The sequence below is a fragment of the Rhipicephalus microplus genome, unplaced genomic scaffold, assembly GCF_043290135.1.
Source record: "Rhipicephalus microplus isolate Deutch F79 unplaced genomic scaffold, USDA_Rmic scaffold_272, whole genome shotgun sequence".
NCBI lineage: Eukaryota > Metazoa > Arthropoda > Arachnida > Ixodida > Ixodidae > Rhipicephalus > Rhipicephalus microplus.
The window spans coordinates 174,274-195,636 of NW_027464843.1; the positions used below are offsets into that span (position 1 = coordinate 174,274).

Consider the following 21,363-nt stretch of genomic DNA (forward strand, 5'->3'; position numbering starts at 1 on the left):
GAAAAACCTGTTCATCATTACCAAAGTATGTTGACAACGTATAGTGCATGCTACAAAATTCAGAGATAGTGTCGTGCACGAATCCAGAAAAAAAAAAAATTCAAGGGTGCCTTACCCCCCTTCCCTCCATCGTCCTTTCAGCTACTATGCTTAGTTATCAATTTTTGTTGCTGTTGCCGATATCTCAAGCACCCGCGCAACAATAATCCTTATCAATATGTTCAATAACCATCTCAAAGCTCATTAATACACCGCTTTCCGAAAAAAAATATATCTACGTCTGGATCCCGCTTCAATTGAAGACGCGAAGACGACGTTTAAACGACGAACAACACACAAAGCTGACGTCGGACGCTTACGAGGCAATGTCGAACACTCCGGGCAAGGCAAAATGTACTGCACCATCGCCAGCGAGATATTACTGAGACGAACACATGAAGTACCCGCTATACACACGCCGATGAACTCTGCGATGGCCCCGAAACCAACCGGGAAGTAAGCAACGGCCCTTCCATATGCACCGTTCAACCCAGCACCACCGTCACCCCTTCCTTACGCAGGAAGGAAAAACGCGACACGTACTTCCTCTTGTACTAAAACACCAGAAGACGACGCCAAGCAACAACCCCTTTTAATTGTTCGCTTTGTTTCTCCATTCCGCCTCGCAGCGTTTTCTTTTTTCTTCTTATCTAGCGCGAGCAATTTGCTATCCGCCGCCGCGACGACTCGGACGGCGGCTCCCCGTTCCCGTGCTAACGAAACTGGAGGAAATAATTGCTCTCCCCGCTACACAACACGCAACGCCTGTAAACCACTGCGAGAAACTGCCCCCGACGTGCTCATCAACGAAGCATCTAAAGTTGCAAACGCTTTCGAGTATATTTTTACAATATGACTAACAAGAACAACTTGAAAACTTGGTCGGACGATGGTGTATTCACGCCCCCAAAACGTCACGAAGGCGAAAAAAACGCCACGCCTGCACGGAACGCAGCGAAATTGGAAAAGCGGCCTTTCAGAGCATTTTTCTTAACACTCTGAGGAACTGGTATACAAGCACACTTGCTGGGTAACCACTACGCCGTAAATAATCTTAATATTTTTGCAGTAGGCTGACATTAATTATGCTATCTTTCAGCAATCTTAGGAGAAACTTGGTATCCACTACACACTTGCTAGGCATATTGTGCAATATTTTAGTGCAGTGGCTGACGAGGATGAGCAATTATGCACGGAGTGGGTACGCGCCAGTGAATAGGTGAACAAGAAAACCCTTTTGTAATGGGTTGGATCATTGGACGACCCACTAACTGGCACATCGCACAAACGATGGCCAACAAAAGACGTCCCACGGTCCCACACGCGTTAAAAGCAACACAAATGTGGCCACTTTAGCATGCATTTTATATTGACCTCCAACGTCGATTCAATATTTACATATGAACACTCAATGATGTACACTCACACACTAAATCGTTACTCTATTTAACTCATTTATATAATTATCATCAATATAGTCCTATATTTAAATTTTTCTGATTACTTGAAAACTCATATTTTGGTATGATTATAATTGTCTATAGTTATGCCTTCACTTAATTTTGCGTGGCTTTCGCTCTCATAGAAGTCCCGCGATTTTTTTTTCAGAACCTTGAGGAAGAAAAATAATTGAATGAATGATAACTTTATTTCGAAATACGGCTAGTTACTGGTCAGGGGCAGGCCACTCAAATTTAGGATGGAACACCTTGTCTACCAGTAGCCTCCCTGGCCTGCTGGCCACCCAAGGTTTGATCTTCTGAATTGGAGCTGAGCAGCGTTTACGCCATCACTCCCGAGAGGTTCTGGTGAGTGTTTGCTGCTTGGCACATCCCCACATCATGAGGCAGCTTCTATTTTACAGGCTTTACATAGCGAGTCTGGTTTAATGCCTGGAAACATTTTGCGCCAATCTGTCGCCAGTTGTCGATCTAATTTTGGTTGAGGTGGTAAGCAAATCCGCTTCAAGTAACGATGATACAACTTGGTGTGTTCCGCATAGCTGTCAATTTTGTCTTCCATGAAAGGCTCGGTTTCGGCAACAGCATCTCCCGACGGGGATAGCCCTCGGCCTGAGCGGCGAGTTAGATCTATAGAACCGAATATTTTTCGCGCCGGTAAACCTTCAGAAGTGACGGTGCGTGAATTCCAACACTCGTCCAATTTATAAGTGCCTGCTTTCTTTGACTCCCGCTCATGCTTGCCACTACGCGAAAATTTCACCGATGTCGCGCACGCAGTTTTACACCATCAGACAGCAGCCTATACGAAACGGGCATTCATGTATATTCAGCGGATTCTGATTCACGCGCATCTGAAGGTAAAGTTGGCGTCATACCCGGCACGCGCACGCGTCAGCAAGGTCAAACGGGTACAGTGTGTATTCCTCGAATGAGGAGAACGTCACCAGAATTCTGTGAATGCGAAGCAGCGTTTTTTAGGCGCTTCAAATAACGGCGTGGCTGAGTTTTCAATTTTTCGCACGCGAGTCACGCCGCACAAATGTTGCGGAACGTTTACACCTGATAAAGCGCGGCATCCGCCATACCTCCACACCACGAGTACGGCGCTGGTTTCTTGCTGCGCAAAGTACATTTTCTCTGGGCGGCCGTCGCGTTATACTCAAAAAGTCGGAGAAAGTGAGGAAAACCGAACCACTTGCGTCAGCGGAAGTTAATTCGTACCTCACACACTATAATGTTAAATTCAGATTCGTATGATGAGATCGTATATTAAAAATATCACTGATGTAGCTACATCTCTCTCTCTCTCTCTCTCGCTGTGTGTGTGTGTGTGTGTGTGTGTGTGTGTGTGTGTGTGTGTGTGTGTGTGTGTGTGCGTGCGTGCGTGTGTGAGTGTGTGTGTGTGTGTGTGCGTGCGTGCGTGCGTGTGCGTGCGTGCGTGCGTGCGTGCGCGTGTGCGTGTGTGTGTGTGTGTGTGTGTGTGTGTGTGTGTGTGTGTGTGTGTGTAGGTATATGTCTGTGTGTCTGTACCATGTATTTATTCGCCTATGTGTATATCTGTGTATGCATCTACGCTACTAAATCTCTGCACGCCTGTATTTATCTCTGTATCTGTGTATGTGTACCTGCGTTTGTGTCTATCTGCATCCGCGTATCTTCATCTGTAAGCGTCGCTCTATCACAAATTTATCACATATCTATCAATCACGTATGTCTTCTTCATATAAGAGAGAAGGGGAAAAACGAACTCCAGAAGAACGGGATGACGCCTTCAAACGCCATACATTATCACCCAAAGTCACCTGCGTTTTTCAAAGGTCGCGCGGTTCGATGCCCTGAGGCGTCGTGGCTGAAGCAAGCGCTGTATGTCGCAACCTGAAAGTTGCACTTCAAACTACACGGGGAGCGACTATACACGCACGCACACACACACAAATCTGTAGCAATGCCAGAAAAAGTGGCTAATGGAGAGGCGTCGTGCTATACACCCATAAAATACGCGAGGTAGCTCCCACAATATTGGCGAGCAAAGAGAAAAGCGTATCCGTTTAAGCTTGTCAAGGCCGTCTTAGGTAAGTGTATTGCTGTACATTGTCAGAAGCCCCACCACAGTGGTCTAGAGGCTAAGGTACTCGGCTGCTGAGCCGCAGGTCGCAGGATCGAATACCGGCTACGGCGGCTGCATTTCCGATGGAGGCGGAAATGTTGTATAGGCCCGTGTGCTCAGATTTCGGGCGTACGTTGAAGAAACCTAGGTGGTCGAAATCTGCGGAGCCCTCCGTTACGGCGTCTCTCATAATAATGTGATGGTTTTGGGATGTTAAACCCCACATGTTATCATCATCATTACTACATTACTAACAAAACAATAGTAGAAAACGAAACGAGTATAATGAAACCGGGTAGCATTACTCACCTACTTCAGAGACACAATAACGTACTAGGATATTCTTAAAAGTTAGTATTGCGTACAGGTGGATGAAAGGAGATAATAAATCGCACGATCAAAGATCAAAACATCGAAATATCATAAATGAGGACTTGAATCACATTATAGGCGCCAATGAACAACAGTAGAGGAGCAGGACCGATAAGAGCAAAGCAGAGGGCAGACCCACACAAAGACAGGCATGGACTACACACACAAACAAAAGAAAAGACAAAAAGAAGCACGAAGAAGGCATACAGGTTTGCTATATACGAAGACAGGAGCGGCACTACGCGACAGGTGAGGACTATACAGAACACCTCAAGCCTATCAAAGAGTCAAAGCATAGAAACATGACGCAACGACACTGCGGGAGGATATCCTCTGAGTGCGTCGATACGAGATTGCGAAACGGAGGCTCAAACGTTTTCGAGACGGCTGCGTTGCGAAAAATAATGATGGCGGCCGGGAGAAGAAGCTTCTTTTCAGTGTGGCGACACCCACGGAGGCTCAGGCCTATTTCGAAATTACGCCCGCACGTGCAGAAACGGCGGGGTGGTGTCTTTTCTTCTTCGCTGACTCAGCAAGAACTTGGAAACCGGCAGCCCAGCTACAAGATACTTTGCGTAACACATATGGGTACCATCACCTTGGCATACGAATGTTTTACTTCTATATTTCGCGATGTTCATAAAGCCAGAAAACGCCGAATGCACCAACACAGCCATATTCATGTGTACATCACCAGAGCACTGTTCGTTTAGCCGTTAACGATACAAAACAGCAGGGTTATCCGTCCAATATAATATGGAGCACCTGAAACCCATCACAGAAATATTAAACAGCAGGGGCGTATATGTATATATAAATCTTTTTTTTTTCTTTTCGAGGTGGATAAGGAGTTAGGGCAACGTTTAACGGCGCTTTGTGTGTGTATGTGTTTGCATGAGTGCGAGCTCATATACGCATGCGAATAGAAAAATGTCGTAAAACCTTCCTTCGACCCCCCCCCCCCGTCCCCCTCCTCCCACTGCCGTCGGCGCCATTGATATAGTCCAGCTTATACTGACGTCATTGCTTAATGCTACACAGAGCGACTCCCGCAAGCTCGCTTTCATCCGCTCTGCATGGACGCTGTGTGGAGTAATAAAATTCAACAAAAAATATATAAAATGTTAAGGACAACCCAACGCATCCTGTTGACAGACTTCAAAGCAGGGGCAGTTTTGGAACTTTATACTGAAAAAACCCCACCATCTGTTTCAGCTCGAACATTGTTTTAAATGAAAAGAAAAAAATGTATATGCAAATCAGTAGTAGCAAGAATATTTTGTTTTCGGCCACGAGTGTCGCAAAGCGTGCTGCAGCTGCCCGACGAATCCACTAATTGGAAAAAAAATATGACTAAGCTTTATGAGTTTAGAACAGATTTTCGAACGTCAAACCAGAGCACCAATGATTGCATAAATCATATCACCAATTAGTAAATTCCGGGAAGCGAGTAATTAGTGAATAATAAAAATTACTGAGGAGATTCGTTACTCCGGAGACATAGCAGTTAACTTCGTAAAAAAAATGTATCAATTGTCTTGACTGTTCCAAAGGAAGCTGCCCGAAGGACTCTGCCGGACTTCAAATAAAGTTTATTCATTCATGAACTGTTCCACAGGGAATTACAGCTTTCGGCGCAGTCAAGCCAGGCAGCGGCGCAGAGGGGAGGGAGCATAACACTGAACCTCAACTCAGTAACGCAGGCAACAGGATGAGCGCTGTATTAGTAACTCCAAATCAAAGAAAACAGTCAGAGCGACGAAAGGAATGAGAGTTCTAACTCGAGTTTTGTCACCAGCTGTTCCACCGTATATTTCACTGTATCTTGCACTCAGTAACAAGAAGTCTCCAAGACTGATTCTTGTGAACGGCATTTCGGGCACAAAAAAAAAAACACGAAAAAACAGGAAATAAAGCAGAAAGGTTAACAACAGGACGTTTATTGTCAGAAAAATACGCATATAACGAACAAGCAAGAATACGTGGTTGTGCTAACAGACAATCAATCTCAAGTTTATGCAGGTTCACCGAAGGCCTCGCCCCACATGCGTCACCGGACTTACGAAAAAGGCCTCAACGATCTCTCGCGCGGTCCTATCCTTCAGGCTCGACAACACTTTTGTTTCACTCAGAAAAGGACGACACTTAAAATCCTTTCAATGCAGGCCCAGATTAGACGAAGGCTGCCCTTTCAAGGAATTTCTATGGTGCATAATTCGGTAATTCAGACAGCACCCAGTTTGACCGATATATCACTTTTCACGCGATAGTGGAATACGATATACTACTTTTTTTCCACACTCAAGCAATCTGTACTTGTGCTTAACTTCACACTCATTCCATCTTTTTTCTTGCCACCCTCGACTTCCCTCCCCCCCCCCCCCCAGCGGCAAAATTCAAATGCCATTCACAATGCAATACCGACTCGCCCAATGGCCGGGTCTTCTAAACTGATTCTTGCAATGGCACCTCGTAGCAAAACAAAACAATGATGCACCGGCAAACAAAAAAAAAAAAAGACGCGAACTTAGCCGCGACTCACTTCACGGCTAAATTATGTCCTTACGTGAAATACCAACTAGGCCAGCAAACAGCCTCGTTAAAAAGACTGAAAGAATGCCCGGTAAATAACGAGATTCAATCATCGAAAAGCAGCACTAGAGAGAGAAAGAGAGAAACGACTTCATTTACCCATCCGAAGGGCAAGGGGCTGCGAGAAGGTGAGGGATCCTACTCGCGGTAGGCCTCTTCCACCACCTCAGCCCACCTCAGGATAGCCTCGTGAAGGTCGGAGTCGGGAGATGTGGACGCTCGCAACACAATCGCCGGCAATCGGCGCTAACCCGCGATTCCGGCAGCCCGGCCGATTTGTGGTTACGTCAGGAGACATTTCCGAAACGGGCCGGCCGCTCAACAGAACAGGCCACGAGCGAAAGAAGACACCGTGCGCCGGGAAAATAAAACCCGCCAGGGAGAACATCTTACGATGCCGCGTCCAGCCGTATTCCGAACAGCACGGCGAAATCTATGCAAGGGTCCAGCTGGCTGCACTCCGAAAAAAGAGCGGGTGAAAAGGGTGTCTTTTTGTCCCACAACAATAATCGTCATCTATATTGCGTTCCATCCTTGCGCTATCGCCCCGCGCCCGGTACATTCCGGTCACGATCGACATGCCCTTTATCAGGGTTACATTGCATTCTCGATAGGAAAGTGGCCAGCGCCGAGTTTTCAAGAAAGGAAGCGCACGCAAGCCTGATGACGATTATTGTTGTGGGACAAAAAGACAACCTTTTCACTCGATATTTTTTTAGAGTGTATATATACAATCGGTATTCTATGCCTGATGGATTCATGCATTGCAGAAAGACACTAAAATCGACTACCTTTTTTTTTTTTGCATGCGAAGTCGACCTGCCTACAGTAGCTCGATTTCACACTGAAGACCATCCAGAACTTTCTGGTGAAATGAACTTTTGGCTGTGACTACTGATTTTGACCGATTCGGGATCTTTATTTTTACAAAAATACGATATGGTCAAGCGAGGATAACTGCTTCACAAGCTTGACTATTTACGACTAAAGTTGCTGCACTGTGCTTTTCAAAAAGTCTGACAACAATGTGCATTCAATAGGAGCATACGTTAAGCAATTCGGGGGGAAATAGGCGGTAAGGCGTAATAAGATCAATGTGTCTGTCTATATCGTGCAAGTTCGGAATTACAGTTCACTGGACCTTTATTAATTTATTTTGCTTTGTTTATGCAGTTCGCAGACTAAGTAATCCAGTAAACTTTGACACTATACTTCGTCGATGTGTTGTTATGCGTTATCGTTAGTTAACAAAAATTTATTACTTCTTACAAAAATTGCATTGGCCTGATTTGTTTTGTTCATTTTAATTAACTAGTAAACTAGGTTCCCTTGCCACGCAGAGCTTCGGGATTTCGCTGTGTGTTGCCACGGCTGAACTCCTCTCATTGTCCATGTACCACCTATTCGCAAGCTAATCCGTTGGAGATTACTGAAATCCATTGTGGTGTTGGTCACGGCAGGATTAGGACCGGCCAAAGCTGTGACAACACGTTCGGCTTTTCACTTCTGATCCCACTGCTAGCAATAACTACATTATTATTATTATTATTATTATTTTTATTTTTATTATTATTATTATTATTATTATTATTATTATTATTATTATTATTATTATTATTATTACAGAAACGCCAATCAAAGTGGAAGGCTGCGGAAGTTTCGACCACCTGGGGTTCTTCAAGTGCAAGCCCACGCGCCTGAAGCATTTTCGCCTCCGTCGAAAACGCAGCCGTCGCGGCTGGGATTCGGTACCGCGACCTACGGTTCCAACACACGCACGGGTAGCTTTCCTGCACACTGCACGCAACTCGCGAGACTAAAAGACTAATGCGCCCACGCAACGCAGCCCGTGCCGTACCGCATACCAACGCAAGTGTCGTCAAACTCGGCCAACCCCCGACGAGCTCCAGACAGAACGGCACAAATCGCCGCGGTGGAAGGGCCTCTTTTTTTTTTCTTAAACGTGCTTCGCACGAATCAGCCTGGAGAGATAGTTCTCTATACTCTCTGATTCGGTGTGGCCGCATACCTGAATCGATCGATGAATGCCGACGAGTAAGGAGAGCACAACGTTCGTGAGGCGGAAAGGGCGGTGAGAAGGGGAGGGGGGAAGGCAATAATCGCGTGGCGTTGCGTGACCCAGTGGTTACGAAACAGCCCCCTTGTTTTATCTCGATTTCTGAAAGCAATGTCTTCGCCATCCGTTTCTTTTTCTAAGCGTTCTTTCTTTCTCATTTACCTTTCGGTCTCCTTCCTTCTGTATCTTTTATTTTCTTTCTTTATTACTTCTTTCTCTGTTCCTATCGCGTTGCATACAAAAGCGCGCGAAAGGCTGCGCAGCGCATACCGTGATTGGGAAACGCGGCTGAACCAAAGGTTATAACGGTTGACTTATCAGAACTATGTGCCGCTGAAAGAAAAAGAAAAAAAGAAAAAAAAACATCGACGTAGGCGATATACGAAGCCTGTTTTTATACCTTCGTTTCAAACGCCTTCCTCTTCACTTACTTTTTTTTACATCGAAAGCTGTTACGAGATCACAACTCGGGTCAGCGCAGTTGTCCGCCACCGCCAGTGTCCGTAACCACGTCGCGCGAATTTAGAAAAAAAAAAAAATAATCTCGCACCAATGACATAGTCAGATCCACTGGTTGCCAGACCAGTATCCTACCACTGAGCTACGCCGGTGCTTCTGGCTTGTTGGCGAACTTTCCATAGACAGGCTCGATGTCGGGAAAGTATTCGCGTTAATACGACTTATAAATCGTTTTAAAACAGCTAATTACAGCCAGCCGTTGCACAATGCGAATAGCGTAACGAGTGCGCCGTCCAATGCTCCAACCCATTACGCAAGCTTGTTCTTGTTTCCCTATTAATTGTGGCGCATACCCATTTCAGCCATAATTCCTTATCATCGTCAGCCGCTGCATGAACGATAGGCACAAAATTCCTCGCTCGTGTTTGGCACATACCACGCTTTTAAGAATAATGACGAAAAATGTCATATAGCGAATGCCGGCCTGTTACCAAAAAAAAAAAAAAAAACTGGTTATTAATGCCGTAGTGGGTACCAAGCAAGTGTGCTTGCAGTAGTTACCCAATCAGCGTTTTGAAAAGGCTCTGAAGGCCGCTCTTCTAGCTTTCGCTGTGACATGCGCACCTTCCGCGCAAGCCTGGCCGATTTTTTTTTTTTTCGTTCTTTCACAGTTCTGTATATTGTGCCTCATATTACGCTTTCCATGAACTAGAGTGCAATGAAATGCTAAATATAGAAAATAAAGTGAGAAGCTTCGAACGAATTCCCGGTTGCGTAAGTATAGCGCTCATAAGCGGGCGCGCGTTGAATGTCGGGATAGACATATGGCGGACTAGCATTGAACGCGTAATAAATGTTCACACTAGGTTTTTTTTTGTTGTTTTTTTTTCTGTATCAACTTCGTTGCATTCCTTCGAAGTTCAATCAATCAATCAATCAGTCATAATATTTCATTTTCGCCATTTCGTACACAAGGCGAAAAAGGGAGAACTGGAGAAAAAGCCGAACGTTCATTCACCGGCTTGAAGTTACGAACCAGGATTCGATTTAACAACTCGCAAACAAGATACATAAACATCTATCCTTAGAAAATAAAAAGATAAAGTAAATTTTTTTATTCGCCAGCTTACCGAGCGGATGGAGATTTCCCAATCACGAGAAGTCATATTTTGCCTCTTTCAACGCTTATTTTCGAGCGAACATGCCTGCGCCACGCATTGCCCTCGCCTCTCCCTGGGGGCACCGCCTCGCTGATCATGGTAGCCTTGGCATCGGGTAAGCGAACACGCGCCAAACGCGGCACATAAGCATGCCAGTTTTTTTCTTAACACGTGTTTCATAGTGTTCATTTGAACTTTTTTTTTCAGATGGTTGGTTATTTCGGTATTTTAGATGCCCGATATATACTCGCAGCCTAAACGACCTTAATGTTATATCTTCGTTTGCCTTTATTTAGTTCCTCTCTCTACAGCTTTTGTCCATGTTGTGCTGGATGCCATAATAGCTGCCTTCCTTTGACGAATATTGATTGACGTACTACTGAACAAATATGAGCACTCCACGATAACCATTATAGTGTTTCGGGGTATTACGTCTGAAAACAACTACATATATAGTTATGAGAGACGCTCTGGCTGGGGACTCCGTACATTTCGACCTACACTGCCATCGCACAGTGCGCGGATTTCGCCGACGTGGAAATGTGACCACCGGGAACGAACCCGCGACTTTCGGGTCAGGTGAGTGCCGCACCAATGGCGCCCCGGGGTGTTCGGTTCTGTGTCAGGCACAATGCTTTTATTTCAGGCATTGTATTCCTAAAAACAAGGAAACAAAACAACATTGAACCTCGGAAATTTCGCATTTTCTTAACATTAAGCTAAAAGAAATAAGACATCACTACAAGTAACGACCACGAATCGAACAAAACTTCAGTTACCGAGAAAAAGAAAAGGGTAATTAATTCAGCAATTGATTGAGGGACACTTTTTACTTGGCTATCTGATTGAGCGGAGAGCGAATACAAATATCCAGTACCTCCCCTACTTCTTTCTTTGTTTAATTTAGTCTCCTGAAGCGTCTCTGTTCGAAATACCAGACTTTCTTTTTAGAGCATATTCCGGCTGCATCCTTAAAAAAAAGTTAATAAAGGGGGCAGAACAAGAAAACGCGGTTTCTCAGAACGAGGTCCAACTTTGCAATAAAGCGACGTATAAAAAAATGTCAATTAGCATCTCCAATCAAAGTGCCTAAAAGGTTTTTCTTTTTTTGGGGGGCTAAACGGCGACCCCGTTTCGATAAGAGTGAATGACAGAACACCCATGCGCTTCCTATCGAGTTAGGTTCACATCGAAGATGCGTAGGTGCGGTATAAATTACTCCGGGTTTGCCACCTCCGGCCTGCCTCATTATCGTAATTTTGGCACATAAAACCGCACAAATAATTGTTATTGAAATAACGTCGGATCCCGCAAATAAATCATGATGTAGGCTAGCGTCGAACTAACCGACACACGGACACACGTGACTCCAACACCGCAGCTTCTCCTTTTGATGAGTCCGCCTCGCTGCACTGAGCGACACCATAAACGTGTGCTAGGCCGCTGACCCAAAGGTCACGGATTCGATCTGAGCCACGGCGTTCGAAATTCGAATGGATGTGAAGTGCTCGAGCCCCCCCCCCCCTCCCCCCCCCTTCTATGTGCGGTGTCATTGCACGTTAAAGAACAGCAGCTGGTCGAAATTAACGAAGCCCTCCACTACGGCACCTTTCACAATCACAGCGAGGTTTTGGCACGTAAAACTCTACAGATTATTATTATTATTATTATTATTATTATTATTATTATTATTATTATTATTATTATTATTATTATTATTATTATTATTATTATTATACAGTTGCGAAAAACCGGAGGGTTATAGGGTGAATACCGATGTACAAATAACGGTTACATCAGCACCCTATATGAACCACCCAGGTAATCCAGAGAAGACGTGCACGTAACTGTAAAGCCTATATCGAGACGAAGTAGACAGTGTTATTTCCTTTGTCATTCACAGATTCTGGAAACGTGCCATCGGGTGTTAGAGCCCAACGTTTCCGAAGTAGAGCATTAAATGTACGCTTGCAATGTGTTTATTGCCATAAACACAATAAGAACGAAACATTTTTTGACGGCACCGTGAAAAGTCGTCTGGAAAGCCGTATTGAGTACACATCGACGAATATGAACAAAACTGCCTTTGGTCGCGTTTATGAGGTCATCTGAAGCAGCGCTAATAAAACGTTTCGGATGAGAAAGCACCCCACGTAGTTGTTATGAGGCCGAGTAAACTTCGCGAATAAATTATACACTTGGCATACATAGACAGCTGCTCTGAGGTCTATGTAGCCAGCCCGTTCGATGAAGGAGGATCTGAGTGCACTTCAAAAAACGAAACACAGTCGAAAGCATACGAAGCCATCCACTACGACGTCTCTCAAAGTCTGAGCCGCCTTGGGACGTTAAATCCACACACCAAATTTTACGTCCGGCAGCGCAATGCCTTACGCAACCGCAGTCGTGTCGTTTGCACCTGTCATGGGCAATACAGACGGCAATGTAGAGCGTCGTCTGCTCTCGTAAACACGAGCAGACGACGTTTTGAGAACGACAGGAGGCGCAGCTGTTAGATACACGCGATCGCTGCAACCTAGCTGCGCGATAATGCAGCTTGTGGTCCCGCGCTGTGGCCTGGTTTCCTCGCGAGTCATCTCGCAGAACAGGTGTAAGCACGTTTAATACGACCCTTTTCAGGGTGCCACTCTCTCTTTCTCGATGTGATGAGTGCTACAGCGCAAAACCATAGGGTAAAGTCCAAAAAGTTTATATCCAGTCCCCGGGGATAGATAGTGCTTATATGTCGCCCCAAAAACAGAGCCAACCCTGAGGTGGCCATACTGCAGAGGCCGACAATTCGGCCCGCAGAGGTGTGGTGGTGCCCGCAAATGGATCCTATATAGCGACACGCGACACCATGGGAAGCGCGCGGGTCGATGATCCCCACCGGTTCTCACCCGAATCAAAGCAGATACCCACCCTGCGGTGTGCTCGTGTGCTCGTGTGTTTTCATTTTTTTCTCGTTCGATCGTTCGCTCCATGGCGCTCGCTGAAGGCCACGCTCTGGTGGGAATGTGCCGATTCACGACTGCTTCTTGTTTTGTTATATTCATTTTCATGAAACACAATTCAAGACTGCAATCACTTTCCCCTTTCGGCGAAGGACAGGAAGCCTTCCAATAGTGCACTCACTTTCAAAAAAAGGAGATACACTTATTTCGTTTCCTTTTGTCTCTTGCATTACATTTATTTCGAACCTACCCCACAAACTCTTGAAGTAGTCTACAGGTGCCCTTAAGATATAATTAGACTAATCACATTACAATGTAAATTAATCTACCGTAACGTGTAATCAGATGTATAAAAGAAATTTCAGTGCTACATGTGGCCATGCCCTCTATAACTGTGGGTATGGGAGGAAACACAAGGAGTCCCCTTGTGTTCTCGCAGTCACTTTCCATCAGTCATACAATAACGAACAGCCACGATACGTCACGTTCTGTTGTGTCATACTCGCTAAAATGCTATTTGTTCACTTGATGTTACCGGGACAGGCTTCCAGGTTTGATTTCATAGGAAATGGCTAGCGAGGTTGACTGGCGCTTTTCCGCGGACCTTCCAGTTCTGTCCAATGATCGCGCGCCGAAATGGACAATCCGTTTGATGTGCATTTACGAAATAGCCTCGATTTCTCCGATTCCCGAGAATCAGTGAAATAGACACGCAGCACTGGCCTGCTCCCTGTCGAAAAAACTACTTTCAATAGCGTGGCAAAGGAATGACTGGGATAAAAGCAACATAACATGGGGTGGGTCCTGGAGCCCGTATTGATGCACCCCATGTTTACAAGCTGATAAACAAGTAAGCTACTATTTGAGTAATATCCGAGTGTATCTGTCCCAATCTATATGCCTCGTGCTTGCGTTATCACAGCGTTATCACTGCAGTCCCGGCATTTTCCGATCACGAACGACGAGCGCGCTATAAGCGTGACCTTTTTGTTGTTTTTTTTTTTGGCGGGCAAGTGCCAGAGCCAGATTTTTAATTAAAGGAACTGACGCAAGCAAGCCTGATAACGTTTACAGTCGTGCAGAGAAAATGCTCCCCGAACACATGATTCAGTGAAATGTAGCATTTCTTCGGAGACGTCGCATTATTTCAGATGTGCTACGATAAAGTCAGTCCGATAATCTGTGTAATGAACAAATATTGCTTAAGGAACCTTTAAAATATAGTAACTAACGAAAGATATTCAACAGAACGGTTACATTTATTCATCAACGTCTGATTAGTTCATCTATGCTAAAGGAGCTACCCTGTATTAATTTTTTTTTCGGCTAATGTTCGCAGCGAGTGACATCACTGGAACACACTATAGCACATGCAAAATTAAGAAATCCCCCCCCCCCCCCCCCGGCTACGCCTGTGTCCGAAACCTACAGCGCCACACAGGTGACCCATTCGGTCGGATGACCCCGAAATCACGTGTTACAGCGAGACATATCACAGGCCACGAGAAACGGAAGCGGATCGAGTACTCTTCACCCCGGGTCCCCTCGATCGAAATAAAACAGAGAGCAGAGATACTTTCGCCATGAGTCCATTGCACGCGGCGACGAGCCAACAACTACGCTTTGGATTCAGGAAGGAATTCGTTGAGTCAACACGCGGCAGCAGCCCTTGAGACCTGCTCGTACAAGCAGGGCCTTTGGCTTCGTGGCCGAAACGTTGTCGAGCGGAACCGGATTTCATCTCGCCACCAACGAGCGGGGTCCGCTGCAGCCGCGTCGCCGCCTGAGCAAGCAAAACCTCGCCGATCGGTTCGGATGGTGCGTTGAAAAAGGGGAGGGACCGCTTAAACGCAACGGCCCCCTTTTTAAACAACCAGATATTATGAGTGCTCCTCGTTTAAGCGACGCTCTTTTTCAAATCGCCGAGAAAGCTCCATGTCATGACGAATAATAATATCCGTGTCCTTAGGACCCCAATATGATTATGAGGGAAATCGGCGCAGAAGTCTCAACCATCGCTTTTTTTTTTTTTTTTAACGTGCAGACATTGCACAGTACACCAGCCTCTATCTAGCATTCACCTCCATCGAACACCCAGGCCAGAATCAAGCCTTCGGATCAGCAGTCGACCACCCCAGCCGCTACACGACCGCGGACTTCGTTATAACGAAGCCTGAAGAGGAAAGTGCAGTACTCAAGCGGTCACTAAACTACTTCAGACTGATAAAATTATGTTCTGAAAACGCTAGTGTCATTGATTCCACAATTACAGATATAATAGATGAGAAAAATCAGAGTTTACTGTTCGTTTTAGATTTGCCGCTGAAATCTCTAGTGGTGACGTCACTGATATCAGTTTTTTTTTTGTACTGCGGCGCCAACGAAGTTAACAGATTGATATGCTATCAGGCTCCCTTAAAAGACTATTTTTCTTTTTTTTAGCGATTGGAGACTTCGCAGGCCCAAGCATATGTCTTCAATATCTCTGACGTCACAACTACACGTGCCCAAACTTCAATGTGGCTTCGCCATCCGCCTTTCCTTGCCTGCCGAGCGTCCGTTCGCGACAGACGTGATGACCTTGGTATTGTGCAAGCGGAATATACTAACACATGGAAAATCAGTTTACTTTCAGTAGCTGCCCCTGAGATTTCGCACGTGTATGCATATATACTCGCACGCTTACACACACATGCACGAACGTATATAAAGTATGGCCAAAACGCAGACTTTCACAAACAAGTTCAAGGGTGTCTACCAACATTATACTTCTAAATTCCCTGACTCTGCCAGGATTTTCGTTATGATTAAAAGCAAATTCCATGATCGCCACGTTTGCTTGGAAAACCCTCTAGTGGTAAAAAAAAAGTCATGCACTCAACATATAATAAGTAAACATATTTACCAGACGCACTCGGAATGTTCTGAGCACGTGCGGTAAATGTGAAAAAAAAAATCGCAGCATATCCACAGAGTGAACGATGACGAGTGGGGCAAAGCGCTTGAGGGTTTCATCGCTAAACCGTGAACTATCCGCGATGATCGCCCACTACATCATCAAAGACGTGACAAACACTGTATATAATTACACAAGAATTTTTATTGTTTGTAAGTGGTAGCTGTGCGTCGCTTTCGTTCCCCCTTTATTATAACGGCTTCACGGTCGGTGAAGTGGTGGATAGGTAATGGGGCGTAGCGGGATGTTAGCGAGGACAAAGTAGTGGGCAGCTTGTAAAGGTGGAACTATAGGCAATTACGTACAAACAAGGGATGGACACAGTGGCACAATCTATGGTTCTTTAACGCGCACCTGGATACAAGTACACGACCATATTGTATTTCATTTTGGCTACTTCTCAACAACATTTGTTTTGTGGTCGGTGAGGTGATGAATAGGTGATGGATGATGATTGATATGTGCGGTTTAACGTCCCAAAACCACCATATGATCATGAGAGACGCCGTTGTGCAGGGCTCCGGAAACTTCGACCACCTGGGGTTCTTTAACATGCACCCAAATCTGAGCACACGGGCCTACAACATTTCCGCTTCCATCGGAAATGCAGCCACCGCAGCCGGGATTCGAACCCGTGACCTGCGGGTCAGCAGCCGAGTACCTTAGCCACTAGACCACCACAGCGGGGCGGATCGGTGATTGGGGCGTAATGGGATGTTTGCTAGGACAAAGTAGTGGGCAGTCGGCAAAAGTTGAACTATAAGCAGTCACGTACAAGCATACCAGGGCTGGAAAGACCCACCCCTTTAGGAGCTTCACCCCTAATATGTATATCTGGCCAAAATAAAACATCTGAGCCAGGCAATGAGCAAGTCAGCTGTTTCATGTTCGGAAGAACCACGAAGCAAACACACCAGTTAAAGGTAACCACAGATGAAAGTTTGAAGGAGCCTAGTCCGACATCACAGTAAAAGCTGCTAGGAAACGTGTAAGTTGCGCCATCTCGCGACAGTTGGCAGAGGCGCGAGCATGCGGCACGATATGCGACACGCAAGCATGCACAGCAGAGGTGTACACACCACCGCCAACGCCGCATTTGCGAGTAGGTGTGACTATAAAATGCTCCGCACTTTCAAAAAAAAAAAAAAAAAAGCTTGCGTGATGCCTGCACCTGGAATTCAGATACAGACGACTGTGCATACGCTGCACAGGAGTAAAGGGACGCTTCTGGCAATGCACTCTCGCTGCTTACGTCACATATTTGGGCGTACTTAAGTACGCTGTGCCTTTCTCATGGCTTTTGATGTGAGCAAGGCTCCCTCCCATATCGGGAGCCGAAACGTCAGTAAACTGTGTTCCACGGGTCGGTGCATCCTTTCGCATTTACACTAAGAAGCAAGAGTTATGCACTGATTTTTTTTTTTACACCTCTTTTAGCAGCTCACTGTAGTTGCAGGTGGAAAGGCTACTTCCTAAGCTTTAATCAATGGTAAACCTTAAGGGGCAGAGAGAGAGCAGAGTAGGGAAGGGAACAAACCGGGGCTAAGGTTATCAGAGATGACATCAAGAAAAAGAAATGGACACAGGCCGGACACGTAGCACGTAGGCAGGATAACCGGTGGTCATTAAGGGTAACTGACTGGATTCCCTGAAAAGGCAAACGCCCGAAGGGGAGACAGAGTCAGGTGGGTTGGTGAGATTAAAAAGTTTGCGGGTATAACGTGGCAACGGAAGGCACAAGACCAGGATGATTAGCGGATGGTGGGAGAGGCCTTTGCCCTGCAGTGGGCGCAGTCAGGCTGATGATGATGAATGCTTATTTTTGTGACGACCACACATAACTGCTGTCAGTGTCCATGACCTGGTCAGGTTTTTCATAAATTCCCCGACTTTTCCAGGTTCTCCAGGTTGGTAGACACACTGAGTTTTCATAGGATGAGCTTCAATAGCCGCAAAGTCGAACAACTTAACCCAAGCGAATAAAAAAGGAAAAAAAAAAACAAATGGACTACTATCGGACTTTAAAACGAGGAGACTGTTGAATCTGGATAATTTGTTTCCTTTTTTTTTTTTTTTCAAGGAAATCCAATTTTCACCGGCCTCCAGGCAAGTTTCCCAAGAAGTTGCAAGAACTGCAATACCATGAGCAACCGCCTCATTACACAACGCGCAGAAAGACACCTTGTCGACGGAACAATATGAGGCCATTGAACAAAACAGTACTGTATCGTCAAAACAACAGCAATGAATGAGCAGCAGGAAAGAAAAAAAATGATCGGACCTCATTGACTGTACACGTGCAGGTGACAAAGGTAGGCAGAGGAAAGATGTAACAGCGCAATAAAATCCAACACAAGCCTAAACGAAAATCAGAGGGACAAATAAACCAGCAAATCACTGCAGCAAAGCTTTCCTTCTCAAAGCAGACATGTGCGCTGGTTGGTGATAACTGAATTTAAAAATCGTAAAATGGGTCGATCTTAACACCACACACACACAGGATTATTTTGTAATCTTGACAGGAGAGCGTCATCACAAGCGGTCTCTACAAGAAGCAAAGTTGATATTGCGTCCTCTTTAATTCCTTCGAAGCTATGTCCTAATCAATGCACAGACTACAAGTCCTCTATAATTTCCTTGGCTTTCATTCTCTACTGACATCATGCCATTGTAACTAACGAAAAAAACGAGGCCTTGATCCGCAGCCCTTCCTACTTTCAATCCTTTTGCTATCGTTGCTTGAGTTCGTCAAAACGTCTAAGTTTCTTCTCCCGTGGCAAGACGTGCAGAGGGCGGGCTAGACCCCAACCGACCATTTATGTTTCCCCAACCATTCACTGCAAGCGGCAGTTTGGCTGCATAAACGAAGACGAAACGAGTTTCTGACGTGTGTAAACGAGTCTCCGAGAAAACGCGCTTTAAGGAGGCGGTGCTGAGGTCAGACAAGAAGATAATTAAGAAAACAGAAAAGAGCAGACGACAGAAATCGTCTGCTCTGTTCGAAAGTTTACGAAAACGCGGGTAACAAGAAACTCGTCTGAGAAATACGGATAAACAACATGCCTGGCATCGCAGAGTAAATGTTTCTCTTCTGTCTGCTACCCTGCACGGCAGCGCAAAGAGGGGGCGAAGCAGACGACAAACAAACAAAAATCGTCTGGCCCTGAAGTTTGCGCGAAAGCTGCAAAAGTAAGGTAAAGTACGGTAGGCGCACCGACTCAGACACGAAAGAACCGAGCAACGCATGTCCACATCTGCGCGTCTTTTCCCTTTTTCATGAATCCGCTTCGAGTGGCTCAACTTCGGTCGTTCGATGCAAACGACGAACAAAATTGTCTATTCTTCCTAAGGTTTGCACGGAAGAAGCAGAAGTTTAGTAAAGAAAGGCATGCAGCCACGGACACAGGAGAACAGTTGTTAACATGTTGAACATGTCATTTCTGGCGCAGTGCCTGAAACATGAAAAAAACGAGACATGTGAGAGATCACTGTCATTTCTTTACTGTTTCGAACACTGTGCCAGAAATAACTTTTTTGTTGTCTCAAAAACTTGGGCCACCAACTCGCCCATGAACAAGTTCTTATAGATGATAACAAAATAATACGCCCTTGTGCGCGGCCAGTGTGTGCACGTATACCTTCTTTCATCATAAATCTCAACAAACTAGCTCACATATTCTCCTTCGAAAGTTGAGTTCAAAACAGACGACAAACAAACAACGTCTGCTCTTCCTAAGGTTTACGCGAAAAAGAACCAGGCAACTTCCCGCGCCGAACCAACGGAAGAAACTAAGCAGACGCCGCAGAAACCAGAAGCGCCCCGCGTGGTATGCGTTTTTTTTTTTTTTTCTCATTTTCTTGCGCGTCCGCACCACGCGTGATTCGGGGAGTGCGCGCAGCACAATTCGCGGCCAGGCGCTCCCACGCCGCGAAGTAGTCGAGACGAGCATCGGCATTTTTCATGCAGCGACGGGTCCGGCACTCCCCACTCGACGGGACAGGCATCGAACGGCCTTGGCTAACCTCGCGGCAATCGGGCAAGGACGCCACCACCACTTAGGTAGGCTGCTTGCTAAGCACGCACCCCGGCTATGCGAGCGACCGCCGCCACGGCGGTAACTTCGCGGCGTCGTCGACTGGTTTTTTAGAATCGTTTTTACTCACCCAAGAGTTTGCGTGGCATCTAAAAAATCCCGACGCGGCGGCGGCGGCCGACGTCTCCTTGCAGCGGCGGCGAAGCGTTCAAGAGGAAGGTAATCCGATTCGGTGCCGACTTCGCAAGAGCATCGCGTCAGTGCCGCGGGCCCGTCTGTCGTGACGGCGTGCTCGCGGAGCGGCGAGCTTCTGCTGTGGATCCGAGCTGCTACGGTAACAGCGACGCCGACGAGCGGGCCGCATGGACGCCGACAATCACCGCCGCGCACAAGCACACCACACGCACCAACCGAGCACCGAATCGCACAGTGTCGTCGTCGACCACGTAGTCACAGAAAACACGGCGCCGTTAACCTGAGGCTCGCCCGGGTTCACCAATCCTGGGGTGCCGTGGCGCTCTGAAAGCGCGGAATGCGAAGCGATAAAAAGAAACAGACACACGTTCGCCCGCACAACCGCGCCACCGCCGAGCCAGTCGAGAGCTGCGCCGCCGCGAACTCGCAGGCGGAGAAGAGCGTGCGCCGCTTGGCTGGCCGGACAAGGGAATAAAAAACATATATCTAATCAAAATGCACACAGAGCAAGCGACAAGCACGCTCAGCAAGCGGGAGAGAGCGAGCAGCACCTGGTGGCCAATGGGTCAGCCAAGAAACTAGAACCGTGGCGCCACCTAGACGACGGGACGCGATTCACTCTTGTTGCGTAGCGCTCCGCGAGGGGTCTCGCGCAAACTCTTGCCTTTTCGCCACAAAAAAACAATTTGAAAGTGCCCTAAACGTTGTCAAGGGCTTGAAGGTTGATGATGGCTGCCCAGACGAACTGCCGGGCCAAACGTAACAACGTATACATACCTAAAGTCACCCCTAACCGCCGGTAAAAATACAAGAACACGTTGTTGTCGCTTCGCATTTCTCGCCTTTTAGGTGCTATTCGCGACGCCAGAACGGTCAATCACGAGACGTCATTAGGGTACATACTCTCGATTGGCCCATATATGAGCAACATGAGCTGTGAATGGTTTCCTAAATT

The 21,363-nt window shown here is 46.3% G+C and overlaps 1 protein-coding gene across 1 annotated transcript in view; it reads right to left on the reverse strand.

Moving 5' to 3' along the window:
- Positions 1-21,147, reverse strand: part of LOC142793055 (uncharacterized) — a 186,289-nt gene extending 165,142 nt beyond the window's left edge. Inside the window, exon 1 of the mRNA XM_075885730.1 lies at positions 20,344-21,147. Coding sequence (XP_075741845.1) covers positions 20,344-20,362 — 19 coding nt within the window. The 5' untranslated portion in view covers positions 20,363-21,147. The remainder of the gene's footprint in view (positions 1-20,343) is intronic.
- Between the last annotated feature and the right edge of the window lie 216 nt (positions 21,148-21,363).